This window comes from Primulina huaijiensis, chromosome 16 (assembly GCF_012295235.1).
Source record: "Primulina huaijiensis isolate GDHJ02 chromosome 16, ASM1229523v2, whole genome shotgun sequence".
Lineage (NCBI taxonomy): Eukaryota > Viridiplantae > Streptophyta > Magnoliopsida > Lamiales > Gesneriaceae > Primulina > Primulina huaijiensis.
In genome coordinates, this window is record NC_133321.1 from 14,097,280 (window position 1) to 14,117,282 (window position 20,003).

Below are 20,003 nucleotides of genomic sequence, written 5' to 3' on the forward strand. Positions count from 1 at the left end.
TAAATAATTAATTTAATTCGAATATATTATTATTATTATTTATTATTATAATTTTTAATTATTAATTTAATTCGAATTAAAAATATAAAATATAAATATTTATAATATATGTTAATTATTAAATATTTTGTATTATTTGATTGGGCGATTGAAAAATTAGAAATATGAGAGGATTTAAAGAAAACGTACATAAAATCAACATTTAAAAAATATGAGAGGATTGAAAAAATATTTATTGTTTCATTTTAAATTATTATTGTTCCATTTTAAAAACATGAGATAATTGAAAAATATTTTTTATTTTTAAATTATTGTTCCAAGAAAACATACATAAAATCAATTAGTCAAAATGAATTGATATAATCAATACAAGAAATAATTGAAGTTATAATTTATTGCATTACACCTATTTCAAGATTTATGATATATATTTCTTTTTTTAGAATCTTAATTTTTGCTGGAACTTACTATTTTAAGTAAAAACTTAGCTTTTATTTCAAATTGAGGATGGAAAGGCTGTATGCTGCTGCATACAGTAACATCATGTTAGCGATATGCTCGAAAAAAATGGTTGAAATCAAAAAAGAAAAGAACATATTGAGTATTAAAATCGACAATATAAATGATCAAAAGCAATGAAAATCTAATGAGTAAATAAGAGAATAATGGGTTTAAATAGCTAATTAGTTGCAACTAGAATTGGATTAGAAAATTCTCTGGATATCTGTGATGTAAATTCATGCCATCATGAGTTTGAGTAATATACAATATTTCATATTCTAATTAAAGTATAACAAACGGATATTTCAATTTCTTCATATGAAAAAACTATAATCCTAATTATCAACCACTTTTTCCAAATGGGAAAAAAACAAAGTCTTAATTATCAATTATTGTACGTATCATCCACAACCAAATGCAATTGTTCTCGTAATATAAACCAGTAATGGATCCATACAAACGATTATTCACATGTTAAAGTACGAACTGTAAGAGCTACTCCCAATCCATTATTTTTTCTTGGAATTGTGACTTGGTCAATGTTTTTATTTTAGTTTAGTAACTTATCAATGTTTGATTTTTATCTATTTACTTGAATATTTTTTTTGTTTTGGTCTTTTTTCCAGTCGAAATCACCAAATCTATCAATATTACTTATTTGGAACTGATACTCTCCTACATTGTTCATATAACAAGAATAAAACATATGTTATACATATTAAAATCTATATGAGCAGAAATAAAGGGAAACAAACAAATTTTTTCCTCATTTTGAAATATTGATTATCTTTTTTGCTTTATTTTCCTCCTTTGTTGTTTAGATTTATTTTGATGTGTGTAATATGAGTGTGTTCTCATTACATGATATACATAAAATAATGTCGATGTCAAATAAACAATATTCGAAGGAGTTAACGGTTTTTGGCCAAACAGGGCAAAAAAAAAATCAAAATTAGTAAATGAAAACCAAATACTGATAAGTTACATGATTAAAAATCAAAACGAGTTAAATTACATTACTAAATTTATAATTTTCTCATATTTCTTCATTAANTATAAAGATCAAAGTATATTTCCTCTAACCAACTAAATTGACCCCCAAGCTCAATTTGTAGCCTGCCACCACCATTGACGTGTAAAAAGTGAAAATTACCAAAGAAAGTGACCAAGTCACCGCCCCATTGGTTTTCTCCTTGCAAGTGAAGAAAGAATCCCGCAAGTAACACACTTTTATTCACACACACTACACACATATTTAGTAATATTGCATATATCTATATATTTGATTATATATCTATATATTTGACTTGTGTGTGTATATATATAGTGTCACCACATACGCCCATGATATTGATTTGTCTGAAATTATTAGAGATGGGAGTTTCGGGGACATTGGAGTACTTGTCTGAATTGGTTAGCCTCCCCAAGAAGAAGAAGCAGCAAATGAACACAGTATCTGTTAAGATCAGAATGGATTGTGAAGGATGTGCTCGAAAAGTCAAGAGTGCACTCTCCGGTGTTAAAGGTACTTGATTACACCACGTTTATTACATTTTATTTTGCTTAACAGTTCAATAATTCAAATGATTTTAACAGGTTTCTATATACACTGAGAAAATTCATACAAAATCAGTTAAACCCGTTTGCTTGAATCGATGGATTTCAATTTATTTGATTTGTTTTGATGAACGAAATTCAAGCGAATTTCAAATTCACTTCATATCGAGTTAAACAATTTCAGTAGTAATTGTAGTGGATTTGAAATACACCTGAGAGAGATGAATGTCACTTGAAATCCATTTATCAAATTTTTTTTTCTAAATCAAATTTCCTGTGTTTTGTACATATATGTGACTATACACCTAATTCATTGGAACTGACGCATGAATGCAGGAGTAAAATCAGTGGAAATTGATCTGAAAAATCAAAAAGCAACAGTGAATGGGTTCGTGGAGGTTAAGAAGGTAATGGAAGCAGCCAAGTCAACCGGTAAGAAAGTGGAGCCATGGCCTTATGTACCTTACACGCTGATCGCACACCCTTATGCCTCCGGAGTTTACGACAAGAAAGCCCCTCCAAATTTCGTGAGAGGTACTGATGAACCCGGAGTCGCAACGCTTAACCCTGATGAACAACAATACACACAAATGTTTAGTGATGATAATCCACGCTCATGTTCTCTCATGTAACCCTCTCGACTTCATGCATGTCTCTGTTTTTAAGATAAGTATATATAATAAGAAGAGATCATTCTTGTATGTAAAATAAAAGAAATAATAAAAATATGGCGCATTCAAAGGAATAATACTTCAGTTTCCTGGCCTTCAGTGGAGTTCAATTTATATGATCCTTTGTCTTTGAAATGAACTAGCGAAAAAAGCTCGAAAACGACTTTCCGGATAACTTCACTACAGATTATGAAACATAAATAATACGAAACCTATATCAGGTTACAATATGAAGGGTCCACGCATAATATGAATCCATGACTACAAGCCTGTCTTCAGTATTGTTTTTTCCAAGGAAGAGTCGCTCAATGTCCAGCAAGGCCACATTCTTCCCTCTTCTCCGAATTTCACATTCTGCCACTGCTTTAATGTGTGTTAGAATAAAGGTAGAAGGTTTTCAGTAAATAAAAAATTTCATTATTTAAGAAACACTGGGAAGGACAAACAGTAAAAATTGGGTAAAATACTAAAATAGAGGAAAAAATTTAAAAAAAATACTTCACCAAAATAATTGACGATACCCCCCCTAGCAAACTGACCGAAATATCAAATTGAACACAATTTTACCTGGAACGAGGAATCAGATTCAAGGAATTAGATCAAGGAAACATGGTTCTTGGAAAGAAAGAAAGTCTCTAGTGATTTCCAGATTGGGTTATTTATTTTGCAAAACTAAAACCAATTGCAGTCTCATAGAAAAATGGGTGAGTTACAATCCTTCAGACCAATATACAAGCACCGATAATCTTCCCTGCCACTACCAATCTATTTGATACTTTATTCTAGCTCATCATAAAATATGCAACAGAAAAGAGAACCCATCTTTTGCTACATATTACAAAGAAACATAATGATGACGAAATGAATAAATTAGACACCTTAAAATTTGTCATAATCGCAAATACATCATTAATACATAATTTACATTGTTCATCCACTTCAATGTTTAAGGATTAGAAAAAAATAATGGCTTAACAATGGTATTAAAGATGCTAACCTTAGTAACGTGAATTATCAAACACCCAGGGCTCCTGCACAAAAAGCTCACGACCATTCATTTGAACCAAGCCAGCAGCTATATCCTCTGCACGCTTTCTTGCTGCTTCAGCTTTTCTCGCGGAAGCATCAGCATCCTGTAACAAGTAACATAACGGTTCATACTTACACACAGTTTCAACTATTGCATCAGAGCCTGGGCTTCACTTCTGACCTTACGTGCGGGGAAATTATGATGTCTCGTAAAATTCTTGTTTTCATAGCAAAAGGTCCTAGTTCTTTAAAGTAAAGTACGTGTTCCTATTAAGTAAAAATTTGAAAAAATCAAAATTTTAACTAAACAACTGACATAACTTAATAATAGATACAAGCTCCTGTATTAAGAAATCAAAAGAGCTAGTCATCGGTCATTTGGTATGTCCTAAAATGCCACGGCATCAAATTTTGAAAGTAATGCTGATATTTTTGCAAATTCATACTAAAACTCATTCCAGAATTCAGGGGAACAAATATACTTCTTGAAAAAAATATTCACATAAAAAATAGCAATTTTACGATAGAAGGGAAGTTTATGTGACAAAAATATCTCTAATTTTTTTGTGCCAATTCAAAGGGTTTCAGTCCTTTTGATCGACTCATCAGGCACAACACGAATTTTATGTGACAAAAATATCTCGAATAAAAAGGGAAGTTTTATGGATCAGTTTCATGGTCAGCTACTATATGACAATGTTGAGCTATGGAAATACTACACAATTGTAAAACCGGTGTAGTTAAAAGTAAAATCCCGCAATACTAAGCTTAGATGGATGAATCGTGCTTTACTTTATCCAAGACCAAAACCGAACATAACTAATGAAAGATGACACAATTTAACGGTAGTTTACCGAAAAATCCCATGTTGACTAAGAAACACGAGGTATTTTGCATCAAGACCCACTGTGCTATTTTAAATGGACATAAACATCCCCACATGCTTTTCCAATGTGTAGCCAAATCTCGCAATACAAAGAATTGTTTTTTCTAGTCACACATGTACTTGTGCAACTACGAATCAACCTACCTCAAGGAAGCATAATCATTTTGATAACACTCAAAATCATATTTTTATTTTTGAGTATTCTAATTTCATAAGAAAATTGATGAACATGTACATCCACGCAATTCACTCAACAAACACGGAAACAAGAACTGTAAAACTCCCGTCCCAGAAAAGGAAATCGAACGAAATTAAAAAACCCCAATCCATGAACACTAATCCCAGTATAAATCACAACAATCACGATTCATAGCTTCTAAAAGAGATGGGAATGTCATAAAACACGGAGAACCGAGCGAGAAGTACCTTCCGGCGTTTCCAGGCGAGAAATTGGGATGGTGTGATGGAATTAGGGTTTGAATTTCGGGTAGGGGTTGTATTTGATACAAAGATTCTTTCGGCATCATTCTCAGCTTCCTCGCCCATTTTCGAGTCGTTTGGATTCGAGAAAGCAATCTCCGAATCTGTGAGCATAGATGAATTGAGTTGAATATTGGGCCGGGTCGGACAAAACGGATCCTGTTAATATGGTCTACAGCCCATTGACAGTATCTGGTACCGGATCCAAAACTAGTTTTCCTATAACTTGACCAGCTGAGGATTAAAAAAAAAAAAAACACAAAAACCCGTGTGATACTTTTTCACGAATTAATTTTATAAAATAAATATCCCACACAACTCAAATAATGTAAATTATTATATTTTCAGCCAAAAGTATTACTTATATGGTAAGTATGGATCGAGTCGTCCACTTCTCACGACCTCTCAGACCATCTCACAATATATCTATAAAAATATAATTGCAATAACTCAAATGTTTCTTTTTAATGTTATTCTAGAGTACCTGAAAACCCTTGTTATTTTAAAAGTGTGGACCATTTGTATATTGGTTCAAAGTTAGGTCATCCACAACAAGTATACTCAGTACAAAACTGTGGATGAAAGTTGCCTTGTAAACTCTCTTCAAATTTGAAAGGAAAATGCTGGCACACCCTCAAAACTATCTTCAAATTTATTCAAGAAGCTCAAAGTTGGTTCGAAACTGGTATCGAAGTTGGCGCTCGAAGCAGCAAACGATTCAACAACCTAGCTAGACTCATCTTTGAAAATATACTCGGTTTGGGGCCACGCGACGTCATGAAGAAGGATCTAAGGTTGGATTTTTAGAGCGATAAGGATGCAACTGGCTAGCTATGGGATTCGGAACAAGATTCATCTGCACCTTACTCGTCTTAACTCATAATCGATACACAGAAATGTATTATCATATATTGATAATTAATTATTGGGAAAAGTTTCCATTTTACATTCAAACTTATATTACACACACACACACAGAGAAAATTCAACACAACACTTGTTTATGCCATGATGAAATGGAATAAAACGTCGAGGATCTAACAATTATTGAGTGCATTGCTTTTGAGGAGGATGGAAGCATCGACGGCATCTCCCACTGATAGGAAAATCCAGCCATCTCCGATTTTATCCACAAATTTTGAAGCCTTCATTTTGGTGATCACTTGCCACTTCGGATTTGTGACAGCCATCTGCCAAATCGATATTTCGCGTAAAATTTTACATCAAGTAAAATTATATATGCGATTAAAACTACATGTATGCAACACATGCCGATATTTTCCAGTACTATATAAAAAGATGTCATTGATGGTATTTTTAAGTGGAATAGGTCTCTTGTGAGACGGTCTCACGAATCTTTATCTGAATCAACCCTATCGATGTTCATAGTAAAAAGTAATACTCTTAGCATAAAAAATAATACTTTTTCATGGATGATCCAAGTAAGAGATCCGTGTAACAAAATACGACCCGTGAGACCGTCTCACACAAGTTTTTACTTTTTAAGTGTGTGAACAAACACATACCACTTTATTCTTTTTTATAAAATTCATAACAAGATTTGCGATTCAAAATTCTTAAATTTATTCGTTTATCCAAAAAAATATCACATAATTTATTCCTAAATTAAGTTTAATTTATTTCTCAATTCAGTATTATAAATAACTTAATTAAGTTTAGTTTTACTATTATTCTATGCATTTAGTTGATTTAACTATATTATTAATTATTTAAATTTGAATCGTATGATAACAAGTATTTTAAATTATGACAATTGTATACATATATATACCAATTAACTAGTTTTTAAGTTATAAATTTCTCAACCTAATCACGATCTGCACAAATATAAAAGTTAATAATATTTAGGAAACACAATATTATATTGTATGATTTTTTTAAAAATATCAAATTTTCTCTCATAAAATATTTCCAAACATATTTATTTTTTTCATGTTAGATAATAGAAGCTCAACCCGCATAAGTGTATTTGATTTATTTTTCTACACAAAATTAAAAGATGATTGCATGTGTCAATTAACCTTCAATTTTCTTCAAGTAAATTAAAAAAAAATGAAGATTTAAATCGAAAAATAAGGATAACATGCTTACGTCTATCCCTCGTGAGATGAGGTCCCTATGGAGTTCTTCCAAAGCATGAATGGCCGAAGTGTCGATGTTCATCACATCTGCCAAAAATGTTTAAGGGATGAGATTTTATTTTAATCTTAGAGAAATTATGTTATTGGAGATGCGATGGGAAAAAAGTGTTGTCAAAGATGCAAAAATGTTTTTATCTTGATAGAGAATTAAATAATATTTTATGAAACGACAAGGTCGAGCTTCACGATTTACAAATTTAAGCGAATTTAGTATCAGATTAAACGTGACAAAACGTTTTCAATTTTTATTATAATTTTATTTATATCAATTCAATCAATAGGTTAAAGAAAACATAAACAAGAAATTAAAATTTAAGAATAAATGTATAAATATTAGAAAATTTTTTACTATCAAAGTAACCATTCAAGAACATTTAGGTGTCTTTAGGGTTTTTTATTTAAAATTTTTATATTATCAAATATTTAAAATTTAAGAGTTATCTTTTACCCAAAAAAAATAAAATAAAATTAAACTTAAAATTCAGAAAATAAATTAAATCAAACTTAATATTTATCCATAAAGTTCATGCTTAATTGTGCTAAATCATGTTCTACTCGAATCGAAGTTTTTTCTTCACGTTTTTTAAAACACTGATAAATATAAAACTAAAATTTCCATAAGAAGAAGTAAGAAAGCCCAAGTCTAAAAATTTGAGAAGGCGAACACGAATCATGAAATCTTATCAATCGGACCAAACTAAAAAGTTAGTCAAGCGACCGAGGAAGAGATGGTCCGAAATGATAGACAGAAACGACATCGCCGATAGAGGTGGCGGAGACAATGTCACCAGCTGAGGCAACTTAACTGGTAGAGAAGATGTTTTAAGCGAAATCAAAGGATGGAGACATGTAATGACTGCATAACAGTAGTTTTTAAAAATTTTAATTTCATTAATTTGGTTTTAAAAGTTATACACACACACACACACACACACACACACACACACACACACATGCAACGTTTTCTTTACTAGGGTTCTTATATATATATATACATGCAACGTTTTCTTTACTAGGGCAAAGAACATTACTACTTACTGGTCATGTCGAGTATCAATACGCGAAGCCCTCTTTTTGTATCTTTTTCTGTTCCGTTTTCCTCCTTCACCAGCTTCATAATTCTGAAAGAGTCAAAGCCACACAATATTGTCAAATATGTAGTGATTAAAGTACTAAATATTAAATTTGTAGTGTATTTGGATCGAGTCGTTTCATGGATTTTAAATACATTTCTATTGTTTATATAACTTAAAAGAAAAGAAAACTCAAATACATCTCACTGCTTGTTTACACTACAACGATATATATTTCGAATCCTTATATAGAATATTGCAGTCATTTAATAGTATAATTATATTGTAAACAAGTAGGAGATTAATATGAGTTTTCTTTATTTAAGTTATTTAACGACGAAAATAAATTCGAAATCATGGATTTCAATTTACTCAATCCAAATTATTACCTTTCTCGAATGGAATCAGCATTGGCGAAACAAAAGGTCCCGGAATTGATTCGAACAATTAGAATGCCTGGAATTTTGGTGGCCATGGGATATTGCACCAAGTTGCAGAATACATTGTCCGCGCCCTGGATTTTTCCTATCTCTTCCACGCGAGGCATTATGGAATTCAGAATTATCTTGCTAAATGAGATTCCTATCTGCATTAAATTTCAACAATATCATGTTAATTATATATTGCACTATTAATTTTTCATTCCAACGAACTAACTTGTAGCTTGAGCTTTATTGACTCTTAAATGAAAATAATATTTATTTTAATAATATTTTATGATTTTATCGAATTATGACATTTACTTCATCTGTATACCATACAAACTGCATAAATAAAGTCTTTGAATACAATAAATATCATGTGATATGTCTCTCAACATAAGATCATGAAACTCATTAGAAAATGTACTGTATATTATAAACTGTACTGTATATTATAAACTGGATCATAATCGATTCAACTGCCCTAAAGTAAGGATAAATGTCTCTTGAGCTTGATACTAACAACTATTATGTAAACGTCATGTTTCATTGGTAAGGACATGGAGATATCTATTCATGCAGATGAAAGATCACTGATGATACACTGAACAACCCTCACTCGCATTTTCCAAGTGGTTATCATTTATCGAATGGAAAAATTCCCAGTTATGGTTGTACATAATTAGTCTTTTGATCCGGGATAACGTGGAGGCTCTACGTATTAGTATATAATTTGATCCGTTTATCGACTACATTAGGGGTCATCAGGTGATGATGTTGAGTGTAGTTTCAAAATATGTATGAATCAATACATTGTAGTCGGTGATTCAAAGCTCACTCACGAGTGAAGATATTCTATGTGATCTGATGAGTTAATATTGCAATGAATCTATGATCAAAGTAAGACATGTGTATTTTAGAAAAGGGTTTCCTCAATTTCACATACCATGTAACTATTATTACTCAAAGATACACACATCGTTATCGAATTCATTTGCAACTCTTGATATACTAGCGGTTGCAAATTCAATTGATATATATGAGTTGAAGGGACCATACCGCACACTAACTATAACTTATGGTTCTTACAACTACTATCAATGATACCTGAGGGATCATAAAACGATGTTATTGGACACTCTTATCATGATCTGATTGGTGCAATCAGATTTCAGTTCTGACGTTCTTGATCAAGGAGTTGATGAAAAGAATGACTTAATTAGCGTAAGCCCGAATATGAACAAATGTTGCTCTGAATCACATGCACTTGTAAACCTACTGTGATACATTTGTCCCACATCTTAAAAATCAAAGATTTAAAATGAGTTTATAATGGCGGTGATTGTGATACCATTGTCCCACATCTTAAAAATCAAAGATTTAAAATGAGTTTATAATGGCTTACAATGGACTTTTATAGCAACTTGGGTTAATCATTTTCGTAAAAACGAGGACGAATACGAAGTATTTGTTATAGAGACCCATTGTGCAGTCACGCAGGAGCGGACCCGGGCTCAGGACATGACAGAATGGTATTAGATCCGGTCACCGGCATGGAACACCGGGAAATAAGTGTTATACATGGCAAAGTGCTACGTGTATGGGAGCCACCTCTTGAACCTGCCGGGCACAGTGCTACATGACGAGAGCCACCTCTTGAACCTGTAGGAGACACCTCTAGATTCTCGGCGCTGGTGGATCGAGGGGTCAGGCTGCGATGAGAACATCGCGTTCTGAAAGAGGGGTGATTGTGATACCCTTGTCCCACATCTTAAAAATCAAAGATTTAAAATGAGTTTATAATTGCGGTGATTATGATACACTTGTCCCACATCTTAAAAATCAAAGATTTAAAATGAATTTAAAATGGCTTACAATGGACTTCTATAGCAACTTTGGTTAATCATTTTCGTAAAAAACGAAGACGAATACAAAGTAGTTGTTATAGAGACCCATTGTGCAGTCACGCAGACGCGGGCTTGGGCTCGGGGCGTGACACCTACGGCTAGCTGTATCCCTGATAATTGAGAGTCACACAAGTATTGGACTCCGGGTTCTCGTTGATATAGTAAAATTCAAGGAGTTGAATTTGGCGACTATAGTTTGATAGAGATCAAATAAATTGCTTATAAAAGAGTTTATAAGTTGATACCATATAATTGAAGTCGTGGAAGTTAGTTTAAATGTTAATTAAGTGACGAGAGTGAAACTGTCTATTTTATTGAATTTTATTGAAGAAGTTTACAAAACTGACAGCTCCAAAAAATGGATTAATGATAAATTTTATCTTTCGAAATTTTCATTTTTCATTACGTGAATGAGATTTGTATCCTCCATGCATCGACACTGTCTAATTATCGATCGGGGTTATAACAAGTTCTCAATTATTTATTTAATAAATTTAAGACATACAAATTAAATAATAAATTATTAGTAATGACTACTAAGTACAAAATTCTCCTGAAACATCCTAAAAGAGTCTAGAATTTATTAAATAATTAATAATTAAATAAAAATTATTTAATTTAAAGCATAAACAAACAAACAAATATATTTTCAAGAGTGAGAAATACATACATGAGAGTTTTGAATAATGGATACACAGTATCCTGATTCAAGAATAGTTCTAATTAGATCAGAAATTAAAATTTATAAATATTTCATTAAAAGTTATATGATTTTTACACACAAGTTTTTGTTCAGAATTTTTGTCCACAAAAAATTTGACAACACAAAACTCTCTCACAATCCACTCAAAAATCGGCCACCATCTTCGTGGAAGCACATGGCCGCTACACCATATTGCCACTACTTCACCAATTTTTTGAAATTCTGGCGATCTATTCTCGACACAAATTTCGTGTAGATTTCTAGTGCAGTATGCACGATGATCAAATTTTCTGATCATGGACCTAATTAGGATACTGAAGGAAATTAATAGGGATTCGCAAGAAGAGCTATTATCATCTAAACACCGAGAAAGTTGGAGTCGACGTTAACTACACAAAGATAAATCATATTTATACACTCATACGACGCCCAAGGGAGTTTTGATTGTCAAAACACAAAAATAGTAGACTTTCATTGCTCTTTAGATGCGAAAAAATGATATACCAACACCTCGTGTCCTAGAATATCGCTTATAAAACACCTAATTATATTATATCACAGAGTGATGCATTAGCTTATTACCAAGTTATTAGAATCAGAGAAGTAATTTGAAATCTACTATAGTAATGTAGCATTTCACCACACACAGTATCGTTAGACAAATTTATTGAGGACATCTGAAATTGCTGATTTAAACTGTCATGTTATCAATTAGATAAAAATAATCAAAAATTTAAAGTCAATATACTAAAATCAAAATTTAAAAGTTCGATGAACCAAAACTTATAATTAGACAAGTTAATGAACCAAAAATATTATTTTTTATTTCTACATAAGCGTGATCTTTTACAAACATTTCTTTGTTTTTGTATACGAGATTTTAACCGGAAATAACATAGTATATATTCCAATTACATGCTAAACTAGGACCAGAATAAAAACATCCAAGAAGTTTGTATGATAATCAATATTTTCCTGTCCTTTTCACCATCTAAATTTTTATTTTTTTTAACAATAAAGGCACATAATATGATATTTTGCTAAATAATTGAACTTGGACATGTCAAAGGTTGATTTACACTTTTGTCAATTATTCATTGAACCAGGACATGTATGATACTAAGAGACATTCTATTGCTAACGAAGAAAAGAAAAAGATGAGTCATTTATCATATGATAATTGCTAATTAGTTGAAATTTATTTAATTATAAAGTTTTTATCTTTCTTTAAATTTATTTACAAACGAAAACCCTATGTTAACTTATAGGGATTATAATTTATTGTAATCAAGAATTTCCTTGTCGCTCACACTGATATATCATAAGTTTAAAATGAAGTCCTGAATCGAAATTCAGTTGTAACAAACATATTTCTCAATTCAAAATTTAAATTTTAAAACCAATGAAGAATTGATTTTGTATATCATGTGCTTGTGTTCATCATGTGAGCTTGTTTACTCCTGCCCACGTAGATTTCCTATTTGTTTTCTTGTTCCTAAAATATTGAAAAAATAGTCAATTTACTTCTCAAAGTTGTATTTTAGTCCTACAACTTATGTTTTTCTGGTTTTTAGTTCTATTTCACCAGACCGTTGATGTGACACTAAAAATGCTAACGTGATGTCGAAAAATTGATGTTTAGTCTGGCATCACATTAATACTTCGACAAAATATGACTAAAAAAAAGGTTACGTTACTATAACACAACTTGATAAGTTAGGGGACAAAAAAAAGGTAAACATGACAACTTAGATAACTAAATTGATTATTTTCCTAAAATATTTGAGGCTTTAGATTTATGGGCGGAAATGAAATATAAAGTAGAACTACAAAATATATGTGGAATTTCTTAATGTAACTATTAAAATTTGAAAATAATTTCTAATTTTTTTCTCCAAAATTATATCGAACTGGATAACGATCTAACTATATTAAAAGAGTCAAATATTATTGAGTGTGGTGAATGCCTTTAGCTTTAGTAGTGTATACTTCCTATTCTTGCAACTTTCTCCCAGCACCTAGCCTCTTTGTATACTTCAAACTCCACTATAATCAATTTTTTATTTATTTTTTAATTGTAGGATCCCAATTCAATTTTGGCTCACTCAAATTAACTATCTTAAATTCAAGCTACTGAAAAATATTACCCTAACAACTGATCTAATGATTTATTTTTGCCACACGTTAGCACTTTCAACATTAAAAAAATATTTTGTTTCATCTTTTCTCAATATTATTCACCGTGAAAATAACGGGAAATGAGATTAATTACATACCGCGACTAGGAGGCCGATCTCGACGGACCCGAAAAGGACGCCGGAGAATGCACCAAGGCAGACCAAGAAATCCAACTTGTCCACCTTCCAAATATTGTATGCTTCATTCAGATCAATAAGCCCAGGGAGTGCGGAAAGGATTATGGATGCAAGAATGGCTAGTGGGGTGTAATATAAAAGCCTGGTGAACAGCAGAAGGGATATCAGCACTGTGATTGACATAACAATATTCGACACTGCTGTTTCACACCCTGCACTGAAATTTACGGCAGTCCTCGAGAAAGAACCTGCGGTATGCCAACATATGGTAAAAATATTTAATCTGAGCGCTGACATGACAATTTTTCGATGATATATCAGTGTTCAGACAAAATATGACTAAAAACCAACAAAAAAAATTATAAGAGTACTAGGTCCAACTTTGACGAGTTAGTTGATAGAAATATAAAACCGTATGACAACTTATAGAACCAATTTGACAAATTTCATTTTTATTTTATGACAATTTAATCTTTTTTCATTAAATAGACTGACGTGAAACTGAAATTTGACAAAATAAGTATCAAAATTATACAACTAAATCTATAAGTTGAATACTAGGCTGAATGGGAAACCTCCAAAGTACCTGTTGCTGCATAGCAGGAAGTGAAAGACCCGATTACGTTCATAAATCCCATGGCTGCCATTTCTTTGTCCCCATCAAGGTGATACCCTTTAACAGTGGCAAATGATCTGCCAACGGCAATTGCTTCCTGATACACCCAAAAAAAAAAAAAAAAAAAAACTTAGATGTATTTATAAATAAAATCTTGGAAAAATTATTTGGATAAAATCCTCTAGTTATTTAAAAAATGCATCATTTTTTCGACCATTATTGTTATAGGATAAATTAAAACATCAGTATTTCCAAAATCTATAGTTAAAGGTAAAATTGTCTATTTCATGATCTTATAAGTTGATCAGCACTCCTCTCGCAAGAAAGATGTCTGAAAGTGCAAAAGAAACAAAACTATTGCACTCATCAGGGAATCAAAATAGGATTTAAACCAACTTATACGACCAATTTTGTTATTCCCAGTTCACGATCAATGAAAAGTATAAACTGATCATCACTGTGAGAGCTATGAGTGCACAAATCAATCCGATCTTTGCCGATTCTCCGAGATGTTCACCGCCAAAATTCAACTGATGCAATGAACTTGGATTGATCCCTCCTTTGAAATGTTTGACGATTTTGACACCATGCTTCTCAGCTTTGGTCAAGTACACTATCAAAGTGGATAATATGACTGAAAATAGAGGAGCAATGGCTGGTAACCAGAAAAATTTCCTGTTCCTTTTTCCCTGAAATTTTAACAATATTTCTTGAATTATATAAAAAAAAAAAGATAAAAAAACTTGGAATTAACTTGAATTATGTGCATACTTACAATGAATCGGGTGCTTAAAATGAAGATCAGGAATGAACAGCCAAGGACAAAGTTCGTGGGATACCACTGTTAAACAACCCATTAACTTTGTCAAGATATTATTTACATGGTAATAATATATATCTATATATATAAATTTTGGTATATATGACATATGCAACACTTGAATGCCCATAAAAAAAATTTAAAACTACTGATTGCTCCCTAGTTATATTTTTTATAACACTATTTTTTTTTTTTGCTAAAAAAAGAAATAATCAATTTTCTTCTCCCAAAAATTTACTATAAAAATTATCACACATGGACTAGTATTTTTATTAATATGATCATAATTTTAAAAAAAATTAACACGTTTTTTCTTTGGAAACATTATTGTTATTCGTAAAACATATATAGTCAGAATTTACTATTCTATCACGTCCCGAGCCCTAGGTCGCACAGACATGACTGCACAAAGAGCTTCTATTACAACTAATTTGTATCTGTTTTGACTTTACGAAAATGATTAAAGTGAGTTGCTATAAGAGTCAATCATATATTATTATAAACTCGTTTTAAATTTTCAATTTTTATCATACTTTATATTTTAAAAGATTGCGCTAAAATTATAGCACATTTGTAATATCTTGAAATTTTTTATTTGGGATGGGTAATTTTTTAAAAAGATTACAATAAATACAAATAGGGGTGAATGCTATATTTATTTCAGATCTATCTGTATTAAGATATTACAGATAAATTTGAATTTTATTTTAAATAAAAGTGGAAATGAAAACCAAAATATGGTTAATTGAACGATTCCTCGTCCATTATAAAATAAAAATCCAGATTCATTTCCATGATTTAGAATATTATTAAACACAAAAGCATTTAATTAATTAAATTGATAAAAAAAAAAAAAAATTAATTTAATAATCTCAATCAGCATAGTCAAAAACATGTGATTAAATTGAAAAAAAAATAAATAAATAAAGGAAAAAGTGACTCTGAAAGCTTACTTCTTGACGAAGTGCTTTGACGACAGACTGAACCACAGAGACGACATCCGTATGAGAGCTCAGATTCTTTATTCCCAATAATCCCTTCAACTGTTGGAGCCCGATAACAATGGCGGCGCCACCCATAAACCCTACTATTGCAGCATGTGACAGGAAATCCACAAGAAAACCCAACCTGCAGTTTATGATCATGTTAAATACATGATTTCTGGAAAAACCCATCGAATTTCTGGGAAATTTTTTATCATATAATCATGAGCAATCACCTGAATAATCCAAACAGCGCCTGGAAAATACCGGTGAAGAAAGTGACAGTGAAAACCATTCTTCTGTAAGCTGTAGGATCAGTTGATGGGTCTACTACTTTAGAAATAGTTGCAGATAATAGAAGTGAAACTACTGCAACTGGACCGATCGCTATCTCTCTCGAACTTCCCATTAAAGCATATATCAGAGGTGGCACCACGCTTGTATCTGAAATTAAGAAGTAAATTATTGTTTTAGGTGGTGAATTCAGCAGTTGAAAATTGTTTGAGAGAATGGTTAGTTATTTAGTTCACTCACATAGACCATATTGAGGGTCAAGTTTCGCCAGATTAGCATATCCGATACTCTGCAAAAATTTCCGTTTCAGTTTTAGAAGGAAATTTCAACATTTTTTTTCTTGGTGTTTAACGCAGACCTGAGGAATGCAGAGACTGGCAAGAGTTAGGCCAGCCATGAAATCGTTCTTGAACTTTGTAGCTTTGTAATTCTTTGCCCATTTTAGTATCGGAAACAGGTTTTGCAAGAAGAGGAAACAACGATTCGTCCGGGTTAGTTCCTTCGCTTTTGCTCTAGGAAAAAGGGTCTCTTTCATGGAGATGTACAGCTCCTGCCATGCCGGAGGTGGGTTTGGAGAGCTGAGCAGCCATTTCGCTCTTTCGGACCAGCCGAATACGACGGGGGTGGCTTCGGCAGGGACATCCATCTGCAGTAACTCCACTGTGAAGTTTTTGGCCGGTGGATTGCTCATGGTTTCTTTGAAGTGTTTGGGTGAACTCCCGAGGAATTACCCAGAACTGTGGCGACTCGCTATATATACAAGCAAAACTACTTTTCAGCAAAAGTTTTATGATTTCTTGTATCGTGCATATAAATTAGGGCAATTTACAGTTTTTACTCTATATATATTTTTCTTTGTCATTCTTCAGTTGTATAAATTTCAATCTTAGTTTGTCTTTTTTTTTTTTTTTTTTTTTTTTTTTTTTTTTTTTTTTTTTTTTTTTTTTTTTTTTTTTTTTTTTTTTTAATTTTTTTTTTTTTTTTTTTTTTTTTTTTTTTTTTTTTTTCGATTTTAGTATTTTTCCGACATATTGTTTAAATTATTAATTGACATCAATAAAGCCTAGATATGATATCAACATGATATTAAGTGTGCAACACTACATGATTAATACTCCCGATCAATAAAAATGGCTAAAATTGCCAGGATTGAAATATGGAAACACTGCATTTTTTGTCCTACATATTTATCTTTTCGTGATTTTGATTATCTAAATTGTCAAATTTCAGTTTTATTCTGCTATCTTTAAGTTTTGTAGTCATTTTTTCGACATGGTGCTGACGTGAAAGTGATGCGGCCCTGATGTGGTATCGACATGGTGATGACATGTGCAGTATCACGTCAGCGCTCCCAATGAAAAATTAATAAAATTGTTAAAATATAAAATTACAATGCTAAAATTGAAATTTAACAACATAGAGACTAAAAATCGCAAAAAGATAAACATATGTGTTTGTTTGTGATTTCGGTCTCTCGTGTTGTCAAATTTCAATTTAATCATGTATGTGTATTTATTTCAATGGGAAAAATCATATGATTTTTTTAGATTATAAATGTCACAAGCTCGTACGAGAAGATGTTGACAGAAAGAATCAAATCTATGATCATTGATCAAATAATCATTTATTCTACCAACTTGAACACCTTTTGAGAGCTTATTGGTTACGTTTTTGTTATTGGACAAAAGTTAAAAATGTGTAAAGTGAGTTGTCTATTTCAAAAAGAACAAAGTGGGTTGTGAATGGAAACATAAAATTTGAATCCAGTCCAATAAATTAATCACAACAAATTGTGTCAGACTATCTCACGATAAAAAAAATATGCCTTAACTGCCCAGATTTTCAAATGTGCAATAGTGCACCACATGAGATAAAGGCATAACTATATGTGACATATAAGATAGAGTCACACGAGATTACACTTTAACTTACTTTTTTTTCTTTATTTGGTTAGAAATCATAGTTACGTTAATCCTTTGTGTTTGTTGAAGTTACTACAAAATTCGGGCACGAATTTAATTTTTAATAAGTAAAAACTATAATTTTAATCATATAATTTGGTCATTTTCAATCTTCAATCCTCTAAATCGATCGTAAAAATTCAGTCCTAATGATCCAATATCATCGTTTTTACTTTCAGTCATTTTCTTTGAAGTTCGATGTTGTCAACAATATGATGAAAAAGGACTATAAGTGTAAACAAGAACTCATCTATTTAACTAAGACTAAAATTTGATAAATTGCATTATTAATATTGAGAAAACGACCAATTTACATGATTAAAATTGAACAGTGTATATTATGTTGTGTGCTAAGTTGCTAACCACAAATTTTATGTTGTTTTTTTTTATTGTGTTTATTCTTTTATTACAATGAAGTGAGAGAGCGAATCTACAAATATTTATTATTTAATTAAAATTAGTTAATAATTTAATAAAAAAAAATGTGGAGTGTTATTTACGCTCCAAAAAATGAACAACACTAGAGCGTAGTTATAAAATTTCTTTAGTAGAAAGGTACTCGATATTTAGCAGTGACGACGCTAGATAATTCCTCTTCGTATATGCATGGAATCCGAAATCGAGAGAGATCTGAGTATATTTTTCCCAGATCACTAAGAATGGTTCACGATCAATCTTTGTTGTGAGGCGAGAATCGAAAAACTTTTTAGTTTCATCGACGTCTTATGAGACGTAGGCCAAAAACTCGAGCAGCACTAATTCCATCGCACATGGATGGTGGTTATTACAAGACCCAGTCATAAAATGTCGTCGTCGTATGTGTGTAGGTCACTATTACTCGACATTTAACCGCGTTTGGGAAGTCAAACATCAAAAAGGGGGAAAAAGACGAGGAAAAGGCATGTGTCCGAAAGTTCAATTTTTGATGTGTTTGTATAAGATGATTGGTCGATCATCTCATTGCAAAATAAATAAAAATAGATGAACCACATATTTTGGTTTTCAAATGATATGATCAATCGATCATCTTGTGCAAAACAAAAACTGTACAAAACAAAAACCAAACGATCTATTACAAATGGAGCATAGATTCTCGTGGGATTTCTTAGTTTGACGGGTCACACATTCCATCCGACGGTCCACATTGCACCGAAATCTTGATATACCGCAACATTTCAGTATAGTTGGTATGCTAATTATACATACTTAAAATTTTTGGTACGATATAGATATGAATATTTTTAATATCATAATTTTTTATACGATAGACGATATGTATTTTTTCGATACGGTAGAGTAGTATATTTCCATTACTTTGACTTATGATATTTTCAATGTAACTAGTTCGATACACTTGTAATTTGGTCCACGCCACGATATAAACTATTTGATATATATAATGGTTGTCTGTATCATATCGATTGCCATTTGCATCTAGGTCTAACCATAGTTCTATATATAGTCGATAATTTTGGTAAAAAATTGACGGTTTCGGTTCTAACGAAAGATAGAATCGAAATCGAACCACTTAGATATGATTCCAGTTCCTAGTAATTAGGTTTATGGTTAGAACCAATTTGAGATAGAATTTATTTCGATAAATTTAGTGTAAAAAACAAAAAT

General features: G+C 31.5%; 3 protein-coding genes across 5 annotated transcripts; 1 reads left to right on the plus strand and 2 right to left on the minus strand.

Moving 5' to 3' along the window:
• The first annotated feature begins 1,565 nt into the window (after nucleotides 1-1,565).
• On the plus strand, nucleotides 1,566-3,090 carry LOC140960759 (heavy metal-associated isoprenylated plant protein 24-like). Its single transcript, XM_073419022.1, has 2 exons — nucleotides 1,566-2,026; nucleotides 2,395-3,090. The coding sequence occupies exons 1-2, from the start codon at nucleotides 1,846-1,848 to the stop codon at nucleotides 2,688-2,690; spliced, it is 477 nt and encodes a 158-aa protein (XP_073275123.1). The 5' UTR covers nucleotides 1,566-1,845; the 3' UTR covers nucleotides 2,691-3,090.
• LOC140960760 (uncharacterized) lies at nucleotides 2,275-5,252 on the minus strand. Of its 3 annotated transcripts, none has more exons than XM_073419025.1 (3): nucleotides 5,071-5,252; nucleotides 3,727-3,862; nucleotides 2,275-2,625 (listed from the first exon to the last, which is right to left on the minus strand). In XM_073419025.1, the coding sequence occupies exons 1-2, from the start codon at nucleotides 5,236-5,238 to the stop codon at nucleotides 3,728-3,730; spliced, it is 303 nt and encodes a 100-aa protein (XP_073275126.1). In that variant the 5' UTR covers nucleotides 5,239-5,252; the 3' UTR covers nucleotides 2,275-2,625; nucleotide 3,727. The 3 variants fall into 3 exon arrangements, with proteins under 3 accessions (XP_073275126.1, XP_073275125.1, XP_073275124.1); XM_073419024.1 differs by lacking the exon at nucleotides 2,275-2,625 and adding an exon at nucleotides 2,883-3,083; XM_073419023.1 differs by lacking the exon at nucleotides 2,275-2,625 and adding an exon at nucleotides 2,883-3,089.
• Nucleotides 5,253-6,057: 805 nt separating this feature from the next.
• On the minus strand, nucleotides 6,058-17,162 carry LOC140961796 (low affinity sulfate transporter 3). The gene is made up of 12 exons (XM_073420496.1): nucleotides 16,778-17,162; nucleotides 16,660-16,708; nucleotides 16,362-16,569; nucleotides 16,096-16,270; nucleotides 15,098-15,163; nucleotides 14,781-15,011; nucleotides 14,293-14,419; nucleotides 13,668-13,954; nucleotides 8,749-8,945; nucleotides 8,325-8,407; nucleotides 7,237-7,313; nucleotides 6,058-6,314 (listed from the first exon to the last, which is right to left on the minus strand). The coding sequence occupies exons 1-12, from the start codon at nucleotides 17,108-17,110 to the stop codon at nucleotides 6,162-6,164; spliced, it is 1,986 nt and encodes a 661-aa protein (XP_073276597.1). The 5' UTR covers nucleotides 17,111-17,162; the 3' UTR covers nucleotides 6,058-6,161.
• Nucleotides 17,163-20,003: the final 2,841 nt, after the last annotated feature.